Source organism: Stegostoma tigrinum, chromosome 10 (assembly GCF_030684315.1).
Source record: "Stegostoma tigrinum isolate sSteTig4 chromosome 10, sSteTig4.hap1, whole genome shotgun sequence".
Taxonomy (NCBI): domain Eukaryota; kingdom Metazoa; phylum Chordata; class Chondrichthyes; order Orectolobiformes; family Stegostomatidae; genus Stegostoma; species Stegostoma tigrinum.
Window position 1 is genome coordinate 86,883,489 of NC_081363.1, and position 18,728 is coordinate 86,902,216.

The 18,728-nt window shown below is 40.6% G+C and overlaps 1 protein-coding gene across 9 annotated transcripts in view; it reads left to right on the plus strand.

The window, feature by feature from the left end:
• LOC125455365 (tau-tubulin kinase 2-like) overlaps positions 1-18,728 on the plus strand; it is a 232,414-nt gene that overhangs the window by 73,131 nt on the left and 140,555 nt on the right. For all 9 annotated transcript variants that reach the window (XM_059649366.1, XM_048537190.2, XM_059649361.1 and 6 more), the window contains one exon: positions 1,224-1,371. In XM_059649366.1, the coding sequence (XP_059505349.1) occupies positions 1,224-1,371 (148 nt within the window). The remainder of the gene's footprint in view (positions 1-1,223; positions 1,372-18,728) is intronic.

Consider the following 18,728-nt stretch of genomic DNA (forward strand, 5'->3'; position numbering starts at 1 on the left):
GCCCCTCGACTTCGCGGCCCCTCGACTTCGCGGCCCCTCGACTTCGCGGCCCCTCGACTTCGCGGCCCCTCGACTTCGCGGCCCGTTGTAAGTCTATTGCAGAAATGCCTCCTCCATGGAAAGCAGAGTTAATAGCGCAGGATCTTTTTAAAAAAAAATCTAGATAAAAGAATCATGAGTGAGTGGAGTCAGGCTCTCAGATCCAGGGTTTCAGTTTTATCCTTCAGCTGTGAAAGTTGCAGTTTCTGGAGTTAAAGCTATAGATACAGCTCTCTCTACAAACGAAAATTTGAGTTCTTTCCCTGCTGCTAGTCTGAGAAGACAGTACTTGAAACTAAAACTGTTTTGTTAAATTGCCATGCCAAGAGTTTAAGGGATGCTGCTATATTGAAATATTTGAATAGTAGTTAATAATTATCTTATTTTATTAAGTCTTTTAATAAAGTTAGTTATGTCACTTTTTTAAATGTGTTTTAACTGTTGTGTAAAATAGTGTTTTTTGCTTAAAGCCTAATAGTGTGACCAGTCGAATCACATTCTGTATACTGTGCCTTTCACTTGACGTTGGGTGTATGGGTGTACCTACAACACAGACTACCTGACTCAAAAAGGGAACTCACCACTACTACATGGTGAGCAATTAGGAATGGCCAATAATTTTTGCCCTCGTCAGTGAACACATTGGTCCTGTGAGCCAATTTTTTAAGAAGTTAGATTGTAAACGCCAGCATGCCCAGTGGGCTGAATTCAGAATGCAATCTTATGCTGTAATTTCTGATCCATTAATTGTAGGTTTGTAATAGAATACATGCCAGGAAATCTTTTTGATTCTAGCATCTAGCATTCAATGCTAGCATTCAATTTCATATTTTCATCCTGTCTTTAAAATGCCTCCATGACTTGTTTCCGAGCAAACATTTAGTAACACTCTTGATACCTCCTGGTGTAGTTCAGCATCCATGTTGTGAAGCAGTTTTGATTATTCTTATGGCTGTTTATGGAGTTCTAAGTGTACAATGCTAATTTAAGATTTATTAATCTTGTACATCTTTTGGTTTATGTATCTTAATGTGTACAAGTTTTAACTATTTGGTGACTTTGCAGCTTTAGGTGCAGTTGATGATCAGTGAATTTCATGATTGTGTTCAGCAATAGATATCCAACTTGCAATGTGTTTTTGAGTATTTAAAGTAATTAATGTTTTTTTTTCTTTTACCTTACAGTTGAAAAAGATAGGAGGTGGGGGCTTTGGAGAAATCTATGAAGCCATAGACTTTCTGACTCAGGAGAATGTTGCTCTTAAAGTGGAGTCAGCCCAACAACCGAAGCAGGTTCTCAAAATGGAAGTTGCTGTTTTGAAGAAACTACAAGGTAAGTTCCTAAGTTTTACAAGTTGAGTTTGTTTCTGTCTTGCATCCGATTTATTGACCAGGGTATTTCTGAACAGTTGATTAATATGGAAACATTACAGAATATTTGGCCTGTGTTAATATTTAACTGTGCAGGTTGAAGAAGAGTAATCCAGCCTAATTCCGCCTTCCTGCTCTTGCTGTGCAGTTCAATAGGTTATGGTGTCAGTTTCGTTTTCGGAGACCCTCTGGGACTTGCTGCAATAACAAGACACTGACCTGTTTAGAAAAACACAAATCCTTTTATTAGCAAGCAAGTACAAGCTGTGGAGAATCACTGTACTTAACCCGGCACAAAGTGCAGAGTCTCGCAAGCAATTCTCCCCGAGCAGCGGACAGTTCCCGCTTTTTATACGTTACAAAAGACATGATACATAAAACGATTTCACAATTTACAATGACATGTTACATAAAACAATTACTACAACAGACAAAAACAGGATACCAAACAATTATTACATCAACAACATAAAAGACCAGGATATAGTATCGATTGCGAGTGAAGTAGCTGCTAATGGCAGGAGGCAATTTCGAGTTGTTGTCTGGGACAGATTGTGATTTCAAGTTGCCAGTGTGTCTGGCTAGAACGAAGTCAGTGCCCTGGCCCCTTTGTCAGCGACAGAAGTTACATGCTTTAGAGGTTTCACACCTCTACAAATTTTCCCCACCTAACATTATTTGAACAGTTTGATTCTAATTTTAATTCAGTCAGGAAGCTTAAGACAGTGTCTGCATACCGATGTGTGAGAAGATAAGGAGTTACAAAAGCTTACACTGAATTTCTAGCTGGGCAGGAAGCTTCAGGGCAGTGCTTGCATCCCTATGTGTCGGTAGATAAAAGACTTCTATAAATTAAAGCCTCTGTACAGGAATCAAATGCAGATAAAAGACTTTAATTTATAGAAGTATAGAAATCAATGGGACGTTATCACATTAACATCTCAATGGCACTTGCTGTGCATATTCCAGTATTTGTTAAATATGATTAAGGCTTCTTCCTCTAGCATCCTTTTCAGGCAGTGAGTTCCAGATCTCTACCATCCTCTTGGAGGAAGGACAATTGCCCAACTCCCCTCAAATCCTTCAACCAGTTAGTTTAAATATTTGCCTGCTGGACCTTGACATTCTCTGCTCATGCAAATGAGTCCTATCTTTCCAATCCATCCTTGTATTTTTATACATCCTAATTAAATCACACTTCAACATCCTCTGGTCCAAGAAAAGACTCCCAGCCTCTCCAGTCTTCGCTCAGCTAAAATTCCCTATCCTGGCAACGTTCTCAGAGGTCTACTGATTTTGTGCATCATGTCCTCCTTTTACAATGTTTTGACCGTGATAGAACATAGAACATTACAGCACAGTACAGGCCCTTCGGCCCTCAATGTTGTGCCGACCTGTCATACTGATCTCAAGCCCATCTAACCTACACTATTCCATGTATGTCCATATGCTTGTCCAGTGACGACTTAAATGTATCTAAAGTTGGTGAATCTACTACCGTTGCAGGCAAAGCGTTCCATTCCCTTACTACTCTGAGTAAAGAAACTACCTCTGACATCTGTCCTATATCTTTCACCCCTCAATTTAAAGCTATGAGTTGCTGCCTTGAGTCGCTGCAGTCCCGTGCTATAAGTTGACCCAAAATGTCCTTGGGGAGAGAATTCCATAATTTTAACTCAGCAATAGTAAAGCAACAGTGACTTATTTCCAAGTAAGGACAGCGAGTGGCTTCAGATGGTGTTCCCATGTATCTGCTGTACTTGTGATCTTTGAGTATTATTAAATTCAAATTTCAGCATCTGCCATGGCGTGATGTGAACCCATAACACTAGCCTTTGGTTCTGGATTGCTAGTCCAAAGACATTACCAGTACCCTGCTGCTTCTGTGTATGTGAAATTCCAGCTGTGTCTTAACTAATATTTTATACAGTTCTGGCATTTCCTCCTTGCACTGTATAATATGTTTCAGCTCATCAAGGATAGTACCTTTTGTATGCCTTCCTAATCAACTTATCCATCTGCCACTCTGACTTCAGAGATCTGTGCACTCCAAGGTCATTCTGTTTTCCTGTAGTTCTCAGTATCCCACTATTTATTGTGCATACCCTTGACTTGTTTGCACTCCTTACCAAATCTCATACTTCCTCAAGTTGAATTCAATTTTGTCACCTTTTTTAACCCATCTGACCAGTCTGTTAACATCATCCTGGAGTCTACAGTTTTCTTCATGGTGACCAAATTTTGCACAATTTGGGAACTTCAGTTTAACTAAGTGATATGTAGATAGACAGCGAGATCTGATACTGAGCTCTGTGCACTCCAAACCCCAAAACCTTTTGGAACCAGCCTTCCAGTCACAAAAACATACTTCTATTCAGTGGCAAAAACAGCCTTAAATCCAACTTGCCTTTGAATCCCATGGACTCCAGCTTTTTCTGGCCAGTCCGAATGCCATTGTGAGACATTGCCAAAAGACTTGCTGAAATCCTTGTAGACTACACCTAGCCCTCTACCTGACCAACCTGTCTCCTCCAAAATTTCAACCAAGCCATTCGGACATGATCTTTCTTTATTCCTCAAAGAACTTTGTATTTGTATTTTGTCCATCACTTATGTTAAGCTAACTGGCCTGTAATTACTCAGCCTATTTCTTTCCTTTTTTTTAAACAATAGTACATTGTGGCTTGAAGGTCTCCTGGTGGTGTTCCTACTTCTGGGCCAGAAGGACAAGGTTCATGTGCCACCTGAACAGAATGATTAAAAATACCTACAGTTATCAATCCTCTGGTATCACACCAATATGTTGAGCATCTGTTTGATAGAGCCTCTGCTGTTCCTGCCTTTTAGTGTGAGTTACATTTTTCTTGCATGACTTATTCACTTCCATAGGTGCTAATCCCTGCCACTGTTTACTACATCTACCCTTTCATTTGTCATCCTCCCCACGTAGAATGTCAGCAGCCTCTTCCTGTTTTGTGAAGTCATCAAGGCTCCATTTGACTGAGTGTGAAATCAAGGAGCCCAAGCATCACCAGACTCAATGGGAATCAGAGGAAAAACTCTCCGCTGGTTGGAATTATACCTGGCACAAAGGAAGATAGTTGTAGTTGTTTAAGTCAGTCATCTCAACTCCACATTCATGCCTACCTCTGATAACTTTTCATTCTGTTTTTGCTCTAGGATCTAGCTACTTCTGCCTTAAAAATATTCAAGAGCTCTGCATCTACTGATCTGTAGAAAAGAAAGTTACAAAGACACCCTCTTCGCAAGAAAAAAACAAATGAATTTGCTTCCATACCATCTTAAATGGAAGCCCCCTTTATTTTTAAGCTGTGGTCTCAAGTTCTGTCCCAAAAGGGGATGCACTTATTCAATATTCACCTGTCAAGTGGCCGTATGACCTTTATGTTTCAGAAAGGTCACCTCTTCTCCATGTCAGTGGATTTAGGCCTGGCTTGTCCAACATTTCCTGATAAGATAACCCACTTATTTCAGGTATCAATATACTCTGAACTGCTGCCAATGCAATTTAAGGTCATTTCATGTTATTTAGTATATATGGAGCCCAAATCGATGCACAGTACTCCAAGTATGGTTTCACCAATGTTTTGTAGCATTGCACTTTTTACTTTACATTTCCCTTGCAATACATAGCAGCATTTCATTTGCCATCATGATCTTTGCTTTATTTGAATCAAACTTGTTGATTAATGCACCAGGACATTCAGATCCCTCAGTACCTCCATGTTCTACAATTTTTCTCCATTTTGAATAATATGTTGCTTTGCTGTTCGTCATCTTGAAGTAGACAAGTTCACATTTTCCTACACTTTTATTGTATCTGCCAGTTCTGTTAATCTATTTTCATTTGTCTATCTATATCCTTACACCTTCACAATTTACTTTCTTTCCTATCTTTTGTCTCATCAGCACGCTTAGCAGTTCTACAATTGAGTGTTGCTAAAAATAGTTTTGGAGGCTTTTCATGTTGTACTCATCAGGATAATTTGCAAAAATATCAATTCAAGAAGAAAGCCAACATTAATATTGAGAGAGGAATGTGCTGATTAGTTGACAAGTGGACTATGATCGGTAGAACTGTTAGCACAGAGAATGCACACAATTTTTCTGACTGACTGTTAACTTTTATATTTGAAACCAAACAGATTGACTCTGACTCTGACTCTGACTCTGATTCTAGTTAGAGTATTTACTGAGAAATACACCTGCAAATGGATGAAATCTATTTTGTTGCATTGTAACAGGCTCGGGGTGTACGTGTTCTTTCTGTTGACAAGAATCGGAACCTTATACTGATATATGTAGCTTTTAGTTAGACCCAAGTCATCCTCAGTGAGAGCCCAATTGATGATCGTAAATTGGTCATAGGCGTGATTCTTTTGTATGTTCAGGATTATTCAGGAAATGTTTTGCAACTGCAATATCTAATGTTGGACACTGTTGTTTGCATGTTCAAAAATGTTTACTGGTTAGTGTATGATCAGTATCTTGCTTGTTATGAACTGCTGAAGGAAAGTGCTGTTTGGCATAATCTGTCAGTATTTAGCACATACAGCCAGCATACCTAGCATTGCACTAGCACTAAAATTACCCTCCATTCTCCTTTTCCAATTTAACCCGTAGCTGCTCGTACCCTTCAGCACCACCTCCTTTTTCTAATTCTGCCTGTGCCTTTGAAACCGACCAACTATCAGATCCTTCTGATGGAAGTTACTCGCCAACCTAGAGCAGATTTTCTGAAGTTTGTCAGTTTGCAGGTACTGCCTGGATTCTTGTTCTTGGCTGCAGAGAAACCTAATCGCTTGGACTATGTTGACGTTACTACAGCTACGTTTCTTTTAGATCTTCAATCCTAAATGGCTTCCTGTAGAAGATGCTTCAGTGAGAGGAGGAGAGATTTTTAAAAAATGACATGAGGCTAATTCTTTTTACACAGTGGTTCCTAATGAAGTGGTGGATGTGGGAACAATTGCAACATTTAAAAGACGTTTGGGCAGATGTATCAATACAAAGGGTTTGGAGGGATATGGGCCAGGATCAGGCAGGTGGGTCTAGTGTACTTTGGAATTATGTTCAACATGAATTGGTTGGACCAAAGGGTCTGTTTCTGTGCTGTATGACGCTATAAATGAGTTAACAAGAATGACAAAGTAGCTTCTGAAAACAAAAAGGTAACCCCAAAATCTAAAAAGTACTCAGCCATGAGGCAGGGGTTATTTTGACTAATTGTGTTAAGAAGAGATTTGAACTCTGATCTCTGGACTTTGTCAACATCCATTGCACTACCATGCCTTATTACTACTTTCTTCTGATAGACAGCTGTCAACAAATATAACTCCAGCCTAAGTGTCAAATGGAAAATGAGTTGCTAGTAGGAGAAGTTTGTCATGGCCAACAACTTCAACTGAAGCTTGAACTATAATTCACAATCAACAATAAACAGATCCTTTTCAGAGCGGCAGGCAATGACGAGTGGGGTGCTGCAGGGTTCAGTGCTCGGACCCCAGCTGTTCAGAATATACATTTAACGATTTGGACGAAGGAATTGAATGCAATATCTTCAAATTTGCAGATGACACAAAGCATGCTGTGAAAGGATGCTAAGAGGCTAACAGACTTAATCAGACTGGGTGAGCAGGCAAATACTTGATAAATGCAGTATAATGTGGATAATGTGAGGTTGTCCACTTTGGTTGCAAAAACAGGAAGACTGATTATTATTTGGCAGTTTAGGGAAAGGGGAAGTGCAATGACACCTGGGTGTCATGGCTGCTAAAGTTTGGCATGCAGATACAGCAGGTGGTGAGGAAAGCTAATGACATGCTGGCCTTCATAGCAACAGGATTTGTGTTGGAGTGTGGATGTCTTACTGCACTTTTACAGGGCCTTGATGAGGCCACACCTTGAGTGTTGTGTAAAAAAAACCAGAAGAACTACAGATACTGTAAATCGGAAACAAAAACAGAAGTTGCTGGAAAAGTTCAGCCGGTCTGGCAGCATCTGTGAAGAGAAATCAGAGTTAATGTTTCAGGTCGGGTGACCCTTCTTCAGAACTGGTGGTAGCTAGGAAAATGTTGATTTATAAAAGTCAGTTTATATATGTAAGATATGGTGGGGGAGGGAGTAGAGTAAAAGTTAGTTGGATAGAGCCCAAAGACAGAGGAGCAGTTGAACACACAAAGGAGTAGATAATGATCTGGCTAGGAGGGTGAATAGCTGTTAATGGAGGCTGCTAATAGCTAAACAATGGGTTGTGTGTCATGGCAAACTATGTGCTAACAAAGCCTGGTGTGGGGTAGGTGGCGAGGACACGGGAGAGTTCAGGCCTTTAAACTATTGAACTCAATACTGAATCTGGAGGGCTGCAGGGACCCTAAGTGGAAAATGAGGTATTGTTCCAGCTTGAGCTGAGCTTCACTTGAACACTAGCAAACCAGAGACAGACAGGGAACAGGGTGGTGTGTTATAGTGCTCCTGAGATGCTGCTTGGCCTGCTGTGTTCATCCAGCTTCACACTTTGTTATCTTGGATTCTCCAACATCTGCAGTTCCCATTATCTCTGGTGTGTTATAGTAGCAGGCAACTGGCAGCTCAAGGTCATTTTTGCGTGCAGAGTGTAGATGTTCTGCGTAGTGGTCGCCCAGTCTGCTTTGTTTCCCAAGTGTTGAGGAGATAACATTGTGAGCAGCAAATGCAGTAGACTAGTTTGAGTGAAGTGTGGGTAAGCACTTCTTCACCTGGAAGATGTGTTTGGGCTCTTGGATACAGAGGAGGGAGGAGGTAAATGGGTAGGTTTTACACCTTTTGGCGATTGGGGAGAAGGTGCAGTGGGGCTGTTGGGGGAATATGGAGTCTGAAGGAAATGTGGACCAGGGTGCCCCAGAGGGAACGGGCCCCATGGTAGGCCAACTTGTGAGGGAAAGGGAATATATATCTGGTGGTAGCATCTCATTAGAGGTGGTGGAAATGGCAACTGATGTTCTTCTGGATGTGGATGCTGGTAGGATTGTCGGTAAGGACAAGGGGAACACTATCACTAGTGCAAAAGGGAAGAAAGGGGGTGAGTGTAGAAGTGTGGGAGATGGGTCGGATCTGGTTGAGGTCCCTGTCAACCACAGTGCTGTAGAGATTCCTTGGTTGAGGAAGAAGGTGGATGTTTTGGAGGCTCCCTTGTCTAAGTTGGCCTTATTGGAACCTATGCAATGGACGTGGAAAAACGGGGAAAATGGAATGGAGTCTTTATAGGAAGCAGGGTGCGAGGATGTATGGCGCATGAGCTGTGTGAGTTGTAGATTTATACTGGATACTAGTGGCCAGCCACTCCCCAGAAATCGAAACAAATATTGAGGAAGGGAAAGGAGGAGTCACATCAGGTGAAAGCAAGGGCTGAGTGGAAATTGGAAGCAAAATCAATTAACTTTTCCAATTCCGGACAAGACTGGGAAGCAAAGCTGATGATACCATCCATATTTCAGAAAAACATTTTGTGGGAGGGATCTGGAATAAGATTGGAAAAAGAATGTTCCATGTACCCCACGGAGAGACAGGCATAACTGGGGCCTATGCCACCCTTCTGACCTGAAGAAAATGAGAAGTTAGAAGTTAAGGGTGAGGACGTGCTCAGCCAAGTCGGGGAGGAGGGTGGTGGTGGTGGTGATGGGTGAGGATGGTTCAGGACTTTGCTGAAACTGACGTAATATGTCAGAGGAATCATGAATGTAGTGGGCCACAACTGGACCAGGCGAGGAAAGACTGAGTCAAGATAGAAGAGATGAGTTCTGTAGGGAGGAGCAGACCGAAACAGTCTGTCCACCCCGGCAGTCCTGTTTATGGATTTTTGGAAGGAGGTAGAAGTGAGATTTGTGGGACTGGGCGTTATCAGCTTGGGGGCAGAGGGGGAGAGATCACCAGATAAAATGAGGTCAGTGGCCATAGTTGATGCAATGGCCTGATGTTCTGTGATGGGATTGTGATCCAGGGAAAGATAGGAGGTAGTGTTTGGGAGCTGGCTGTCAGCCTCGGCAATGTAGAAGTTTGTATGTTAGACTACAACAGTACCACCTTTATTGGCAGGCTTAATAATAAAGTCAGAGTTGGATCTGAGTGCAGTCAGTTCGGAAGGAGGTAGTCTGGGTTGGGTGAGGAGTGCAGAAAAATTAAGGTGACCAGTGTCAAGTCAACAGTTCTCAATGAACAGATTGAATGCTGGTGAAAGGCTGGAGGGAGTGGTCCAGGTGGAGGGAAAGCGTTGGAGGTGGGTGAAGGGGTCTGGGGGATGGGGAGAGGACTCTTGCCCACAGAAATGGGAACAGAGATGCAGATGGTGGAAGCAGAGTTTGATGTCTTGTGTTGCCCAAAATTCATTAAGCTGGGGACGCAGAGGGACAAAACTGAGCACAGAATATTCGGCATCGGAGAGTGGGAGGGATGGTCAGTACCTGATAGGTGGGGTCAGGGGGAGGGGATGAAATCGGAGGGAAGGGGAGGGGAGGAAGGTTCCAGAGGCCATGAGTATTGGAGTTGTTGCAACTGGTGGCCCTTGATGCTTGAAAGGAAAAGAAAACGTTTCTTGTTAGCACAGTGAATGAGCTGGAGGATGAAGTGGATCTACAGTGTGGTGCAGCCCTGAGCCAGAGTGATGTGATGCTGTTGGAGAGAAGGGTCAGAAGTGTGCATATGACACCACATGGCACTGAGTGTGGATCTCACAATGTACTGTGATCCTGAGTGGATTCTAAGCACGAGGGATGAAACTTTTGTCGGAATCCACATGGAGTGAGTCTGAGTCACTGAGGAATGTGATGTGGCTGTGGGAATGCGTGTTTTAGCAAATACCTGGTCAAACATCAGGAGTGACAGTGAAATTAATGTCAGTGGCCAAAAAAAATTGGAATGGATATCCCATTGGAGAGAGAAGCAGAACTTCAAGGTGGGCGTGCCTAGAAGAGATATGGCAGTGAGTTAAATACTAAATGCAATCCAAAAGAACTGAGTATTGTATGCAGTTTTTGTCTCCTAGTCTGAGGAAGGACATTTCTGCTATTGAGTGTCCAGCGAAGGTTCACCAGATTGATTCCTGGGATGGCAGGACTGACATGCAAGGAAAGACTGGACCAACTGGGCTTGTATGCACTGGAATTCAGAAGAAGGCGGGAGATCTCATAGAAAAACAAAATCCTGATGGGACTGGACAGGCTAAATGCGGGAAAATTGCTCCTGATGTTGGGAAAGTTGAGGACTAGGAATCACCATCTAAGAATAAGGGGTAAACTATTCAGGACGGGGATGAGGAAGAATTTCTCACTCGAGTTGTGAACCTGTGAAATTCTCTCCCACAGGAAGCTGTTGAGGCCAGAGCATTAGGTATATTCAAGAAAGAATTGGATGTGGTCCTTGCGGCTGAAGGGATGAAAGGGTATGGGGATAGTGTGGGAATAGAATACTGAGATTGCCTGATCAACCATGATCATATTGAATGGTCGTGCAGGCTTATAGGGCTGAATGGCCTAGCCCTGCATCTATTTTTAATGTTTCGATGTTTAAATCCAGTTTAGAGTGTTTCATCACAAAAGCCCTAAAGCTCTTTATGTGGAATATTTATATAGTAAATATTCTAAGGATGCTAATCTTTTGTCTGTGAGAACCTACTGTGCTACCATCAGAATGCCAAGTACAAGGACCTCAGCTGGAAGGTTAGTTTTCAGATGTCTCGTCACCATTCTAGGTAACATCATCAGTGAGCCTTCGACGAAGCGCTGGTGTTATGTCCCGCTTTCTATTTATCTGTTTAGATTTCCTTGGGTTGGTGATGTCATTTCCTGCGTTGGTGATGTACATTTGAAACATATATCTGCCACCTAATTAAATACATTCAAAGGCCTAGCCGTCTCAATTTTCTGGGATTTCTAGACATGCAGTACCATCTGGGAAAATAAATTGTTCGCCACTTCCAGAGGAAAAATAGATTGAGCAAATGTCTGAGTTTGTTGAAAGTGGCCAGGACACAGGAAATAGGAAACCTTCAGAAGATACAGCAAAGCTTTTGAGATGTCACACCTGTTTCCCCAAAAAAAATTGTCAGCAAAGCACAATGCGTTCTACACTGATGAAATATTTACTGGTTTTATATTTGAGAGTTATTTTCAAAAGTGTAAGTGTTGCGCTAAAGTTGGAAATGGCAATAAATTTTTGAAATTATTTCACTAATTGGAAGTGCTATGGAAAAATACTTTGAAACATTTGGTCTGGCATATTCTAAACAGCAGACTTTACGTCAGACAATTGAACAAGCATCTCACCATGTTGTAAGCTTGTCGGCTGCTTACAGTCACAGGTTCTACCGCTTCCTGTGAGGCTAAAAGGCTTCATTGTTCTTCCAGAGACTAAAGATGCCTGCAAGTATGCTGAAGCCACAGAGCAGTATATGTCTACTTAAGACATTTCAGCATTGTCATATTATTTACTGCAGTTTTCAGGATGTCCTTTCATTTAAATGAAAAAAAGACACATTTAAAATCTCATAATTTTATTTCTTAGAGATGTGTGTGAGAATTTCTATGTTATTGCTTCAGAATGTAGAACAACTTTATTTTACAACTAATCCTCTTGATTCAAATCTTTAAATCTTCCGAAGTGCTGTGTATTCTAAAAATGTGCACATTCCTACCAGCATTAAGTGAGAGGTAGTGATGTGTGACTATAAGTAGAATCATTGATTTCTTTTCCTCATGCCTTCCTGCACCCCCAATATTACTTACTGTTAATGCAGCCTGTGTTGTCCCAGATGAAACCAGCTATTTAGTGAAAGCTTGAGTATAAATCTCCTCTGTGGGAAACATGTCATTCCTAGTTTCTAAAGATAAAAAGAGAATTTGAATTTCTGTGTGCCTCTCATGACCTTGGACATAAACTGAAGTATTTTCAAAGCGTAGCCAATGTTGTCATATGAAAAAGTGGCTGTCAATTTGAACATAGAACAGAAATAAGATAATAGCTGTAAATTAATTTCTTTGGAACTTGGTGAGTTGTTGATGGTAAATACATCCTCAAAAGCTTTTCTGCAAACACTGCAGTAGGATCTTTTATATCTGCATCCCAGAGCAGAACCAGATGTCTGGTTTGACATCACAATAGAAGAAGATAGATCTTTCAAAAATACAGCTGTCGTGCAGTACTGCTTTGTGGTGTCAGCTTTTATTTTTGCCTGAAGTATTTGGAGTCTAAAGATCTGAAGATGAATATATCACTTGGATTGGATGGGCAATACCCAACGGTTCTGAAGGAGATACAGATTGTAGAGGCATTGGTGGTATCTTTCAGGAATAACTGGAATTGGAGGGCATCCAGGAGGTCGAGGAAATAGCTAATGTAACAACCCTGTTTTAAAGGAGGAAAGGGGGCAGAAGGTGGGAAATTATAGGCTGATTATCATGATCTCAGCTGTTGGTAAGATTTTAGAGACCATTGTGAAGGATGAGAATGTGGAGTATTTGGAGTCCATGGTAAAGTAGGGCTGAGTCAGCTCAGCTTTGGCGTGTCTTACAAATCTATCAGAATATTTTGAGGAACTGATTAGAAAGTTAGACAGAAACAATTGACGTGATCTATCAGTGATGGGAGCACAGCTATTCATTTTATACATTAACAAATGAACTGAGGGCATTATTGCTAAGTTTGTAGATAACACAAAGATGGGTGGTAATGTTGAGGCAAGGAGGCTGCAGAAGAACTTGGACAGGCCAAGAAATTGGCAAAGAAGTGGCAGATTGAAAACAGTGGAAAAGTGAGGTTATTGGTTTTGGTGGAAAGAATAGAGACGTAGACTATTTTCTAAATGGGGAAAGGCTTTGGAAATATGAGGCATAAAGGGATTTGGGAGCTCTAGTTCAAGATTCTCTTAAAGTTCACATGCAGGTTCATTTGGCAGTTAGGCAGGTGAATGCTAACAAATGTTAACATTCATTTCGAGATGGCTAGCATACAGAAGGAGGGATGTACTGCCGAAGTATCATAAGGCTCTGGTCTCACCATGTTTGAAATATTGAGAATTTTTGAGCCCTGTATCCAAGGAAGGATGTGCTGGCTTTTGAGGGATTCACAGGCAGCTTACAAGAATGATCGTGTGGTTAAAGAGCTTGTCATGTGATGAGCAGTTTGCTCACCACATGACAAACTCTGGATTTGTTGTTGATGGGATTTAGAAGGATGAGGAAAGATCCGATTGAAAGTTACAGAATATTGAAAGGCTTGGATAGAGTGGACATGGAGAATGTCTCCACTTGTAGGAGAGACTTGGACCCAAAGGTGAAGATGGAGAATGAAAGGATAACCCTTTTTAGAACTAAGATGAGGGGAAATTTCTTCAGTAGAGGGTGGTGAATCTATGGAATCACCATATAGAATCACCACAGAAGGCTGTGAGCCAAGACATTAAGTATACCTAAGACAGGTTCTTGATTGATAAATCGCTAACAGGAGAAGATGGGAGAATGGAGCTAAGAAACCTGTCAGCCATGATGAAATGACAGAACGGACCTGATGGTTCTGAATGGGCTCATTCTGCTCCTATATCTTATGTTCTCATGGAATGGATCTTCAACCCGTAGTGTTAAAAAACCCATTGATTGCTGTTTGGTCACTGCGGCTTACATTTTATTTAAATTGCTCTATATCCTGTTCATCAGTTTCAGACTGTAGTGAAGAACTGTTGTTTGTTTAATTTGTTTTGTTTGTTTGTTGAGAGGGATAGTAATACCATGCTTTGGTCCTTGACTGAGGCCGCAGTCCTTGTTATACTATCCCTTGGCCAAACCTCTCTAAATATTTACTGGAAGAAGGGAAACAGTAACTTAATTTTATACTTTGATAGTAATAACTAAAATGTGGACTTTTTCAATGTAAGTGCTATGACTGGGACCATTACGCTTTGTGCTTCCCTTTGCATCCCTCCTGTTACAGTACAGGGGGTTCTGCACTAATGTATGTTCTATAACTTTGATGAAGAGGGGAGCATTATTTCTAAAATGCGAACTTGTGTTGGCTACAATGCAATTCCATTGGTGCTCTGAGGAGTATGCATCAATATCACATGATTGTTTTCCAGGCCTTGTCTGGTGTTCTTCAATTTTGAAAGATATTTAACATCAAGAATGCAAGTGACGTTATTGTGGAGGCCTCGGACGATGTCAGTAACGTGTGCAGTTCGGCAAAAGCTTCTCCCAGATTTGTTATAAAATCTCTGATCCATCAGAGGAACTCTCCAGAATCAAAGAATATTGTGTTGATCTTGTAAAGCAAGTTGGATTTGAAGAAGTGAAGACCTTTCTACAGCTGATTTACTAGGGGTAGAGGTAGGGGTAGCACCCACATCTGTGTTGTCCTCTATGCTGAGGGAAGTAGAGAAGCAGTTGCAGCTCAGAGGACAAAAATTATAATGCAGATCGTAGCAGGGTATTAGTTTGTGGAAAAAGATTTTATTTGGCACCCTATGAAAGCCTCTTCATGAAGGAAGAAAAAAGGCAAAGCAGCAAAAACTGGGTCTCTTTTAAGCCAACCCCCCAAGAAAAAGTCAGAAGACAATGAACTGTAGCCATGCACTTCAGGATTAACTATTTTTTGCCCTGACCCTGCAAGCACAACTTTTTTTTTCCCCTGGGATAAGGTGTTAAATTTATTTTGAATTTATTATTAGATATGAATTAAACACTTATTCAGACTGAGCTATCCTTTGTCTTAGCTATTTTAGTGAGTTTTTTTTCAGTCTGTCACTAGCCCTGCTTTTCTCTTAGGCCCTGTTACTTCTATAGCACTTTTTTCTATAACATGAAGTTGCGCAGGAACTTGATTATTGCGTGATAGCAGAACCCCTGTATTAAAATCTCCTAGATTAAGCATAATACAAGAAGATGCCAGATAATAGTAGATTATAATATGCAGCCCTCTTCATCACAGGACCTGGTACTAAACAACAGTTCATCTCCTGAAAGGAAAGCACATTTTGGTTCTCGGTGAAATCTCCTGTCTCGTTGTGCATTCTCCCTAATACAAAGTGGAATTGCATCATATTATCGCTACAATTTGTTGCACCGATCACTTGGAAATGTTCCCCAATGGTTATTCAAATATGCTTTACCCCAGTGATAAAATTAATGTTGCACCTATAACACCAACGCGTAATTGATCATTTATATTCAGAGCTTAGCACAGAAATAGACTAGCTGAATTGTGGTCTGCAGCATACTTGAGGCTGCAGAGTATATTGCCTAGCACGAAGGTCAATACAACTGGATTAATTTTGTAACAACCATGGATTATTTAATATGATGATAGGTTTTCACAGATGAAATGATTGAATGATTAGTGATGCAATGCATTGGGCTGTTTTCATGCAGCCATTTAGATTAGCAGTTAATCATTACGTTTGTGTGACTTTTCCTAAGGCACATTTTAGTATTTCTTTAAGCAAATAGTTTAAGTCATTTGGCTAGAAGTAGTTTTGATGGGCAATGGAAACTGCAACTCTGCAGATACGGAGGCAAACATTTGAGTGAGAAAAAGGCTGAGGCTCATACTTGTTGGTACATTCACATTTCAAAGCGATGCACAAGGGCATGGAAGCTGGTCATTTGCACAATCTGTTTTGCAAGAAAATGTTGAGGACCAGCTGGAAACCACTGTAAATGAATCACTGATCCGTATGCAGTAATGTTGAGGGTTGTGATGACATTGCAGTGCCAATACTGACACATATGTGTCTTGCCTTGTGATCAGTAACTTCAAACTGATTGCAGCTGGAAATAACATATGAGACCAAAGCTGAGCTCGTAAAGTAGCGTAACCTCAAAATCTGTAGAGAAGACGTATTGTAGGCAAAATCAAACACAAGATAGACATTTGTGGATCAGCCTTGTGTCACCAATGACCAGACTGATTTATATAAATGAGGAAAGAATTGGCATGGTAGTGATGCCATCAAAGTTAATTCTTTCTTAAGCCAGTACTGCGTAATACCTTGATGGAGTTTACAAGAAGAATATTGAGACTTTTCTCCCACCTCCACCGAACACAAATATTCCAAATTAATTGGGAATGGGCCAGTAAGGCAATATGCATTTGTGTAGTGGCTCGGAGACAGTAAGGATTGCAGATGCTAGAAGCCAGAGTCAATCGATGTGGAGGTGGAAAAGTACAGCAAGTCAGACAGCATCCAAGGAGCAGGAAAGTCCATGTTTCGGGCTGTAGTGTCCTTGACGAAGGAAATGTCCTAAGAGGGGAAAGAAAAGCACTGAGCCAATGCAAGACTGACAACTGGGATGAAAAAGTTAGATTTTAAGACACATTAATGAAGTAAAGAGGTTTCACAGCTGATGTTGCAACCATGTTATTGCCAAGGAAGTGTGGGTTCTGTAAGTGATTTATAAGATGAGAGAGTTCCTGGAGGCTTTATGACTGAAGGTTATAGTGTTATTACTACACAAGTTATTGTGTTGTTTCTATCAAAGCCAGAATATGTCTGTCTTGAAAAAACTGTGTATATATTTTAATCTTTGAATCACAACTTGTGTGACTGTGAGGCACTTGACCTTTGCCCTTGTGGGTTTACTATATCATTTCTCCTCTCGGCGCCTCCAAGAACAATCCTAGTATCCTCGGTTTTATTTATAATCGGTGTAAGATGTATTTCCCTTTCTTCATTTATATCAAAAGTTAAAAATGTAGGTTTCTGTTTTCAGTTTAAGATGAATTTGATGTTGTTTACTTTCAGTTGATTTGTAAGTGCACACAAGTACGATCAAAGAATGATTTGAATTTTTGATCTAGCCAAGAGGCTTCCAGAAGCAAGAAAACTGAGATTTCTATATTTGTTAATTTATTGAGCACAGTACTATGCTCTGAAGCTGTAATTTTGTTTTTAAAATCTGTAAACAGAGAAAGGCTGAACCTGGAGGCTGTAGTTTTAACCAAAGAATGCAATATTACATTAGAGAGTGAAAAGGTGAGTCCTAAAGAATTAGCTATGGGCAAGTAGATCTGTAAAGAAAGAAGTCTAATGATGGAATTGAGACTGTATACATATATACCATGTGTGTGTTGGTTGGTCGTGGCATGTGACTCAATCATACCAATGCTTGGACCAGGAAGTTGTTCAGGTAGGGGAATATCATAGTCATGAGGAGTGACCTGTGCAACCAAATCCAGAATAAAAAGCAGCTGCTTTCCAGAGTGAGTATGTTTGAACACTTACCTGAGTGAAAGCCATAGTTTAAAAAATTAAACTGGGTTATGTTCGTTGGAATAATTAAGGTAGAAGCTTATGTTTGGAATCACCATCTGTCTTATTGTCTATATGTGGTTAGTCAGTTTTTTGCTTGTTTGTTTCTTTTAAGTTTGTATAATAAAAATCTGCTGTTTCAGTTTAAACCTGGAGTTTTGCCCTTGCATCCTTGTGTTACGTTCTTGAAATGATTGCAGTTTGTCAAACCAGATCCAGACAATTATCTACTTTGTCCAATAAACTTATAACTGGAATCATAATGATTGTTAGAAGTAAACGTCCTACTATGCCACTTGCTTTATATCAGTTGTGTAAATGTGTGACAGCAAATATGTTTTGATCTGGTTTTCTTTGCATTGCAATTCTGTTCATCAGAGTCAGTTGGTTAAAACATGTTAAATGCTTTACATAGAAAACCTGTCATTCAGTCTGTTTCGTTACATGAACCCTAAAACTTGACAACCAGTGAATTTCCTGAATAACTTGGGCTGTTAAGTCACAGACTGCTTATTGAGCATACGTGGAACTTATACTGCAAATGTGGGTACAGATACACACATGATAGTGTTCATATCCAAAACCAATCGCTGGGCAAATTGAAGCAGTGAACTTTTATGCCAGTTCATTGTTTAGTGTTTTTGTTTGTTTGTCCTCTTTGTTTCTATTTCCTTCTCTTTCCCTGCTTAACACACTCATGCTCGTGCACATGTACCCCTTCCCCAAACACCCCTCCCCCAAACACCCCTCCCACTAGGAGAAACACAGCAGCTAACTGTCCTCCATTTCTGAATCTGCATATCATCACTTTATTTCATAATGTGTTTGATAAACTGACTTACATTTGCTTTGTTCTAACTTTACTTAGGTGAATAGTTTGGTCTACATGACCAAAACGTTTTGCACCTAATTCTTAAAAACATTGAACTTTATGAATGTTGCTTTTTACCTAGATAAATCTAGAAGGAAAGTAATTGCTGAGCTTCCACCAATTCAATATTAATATTGAATCAGGGTGAAGGATTATG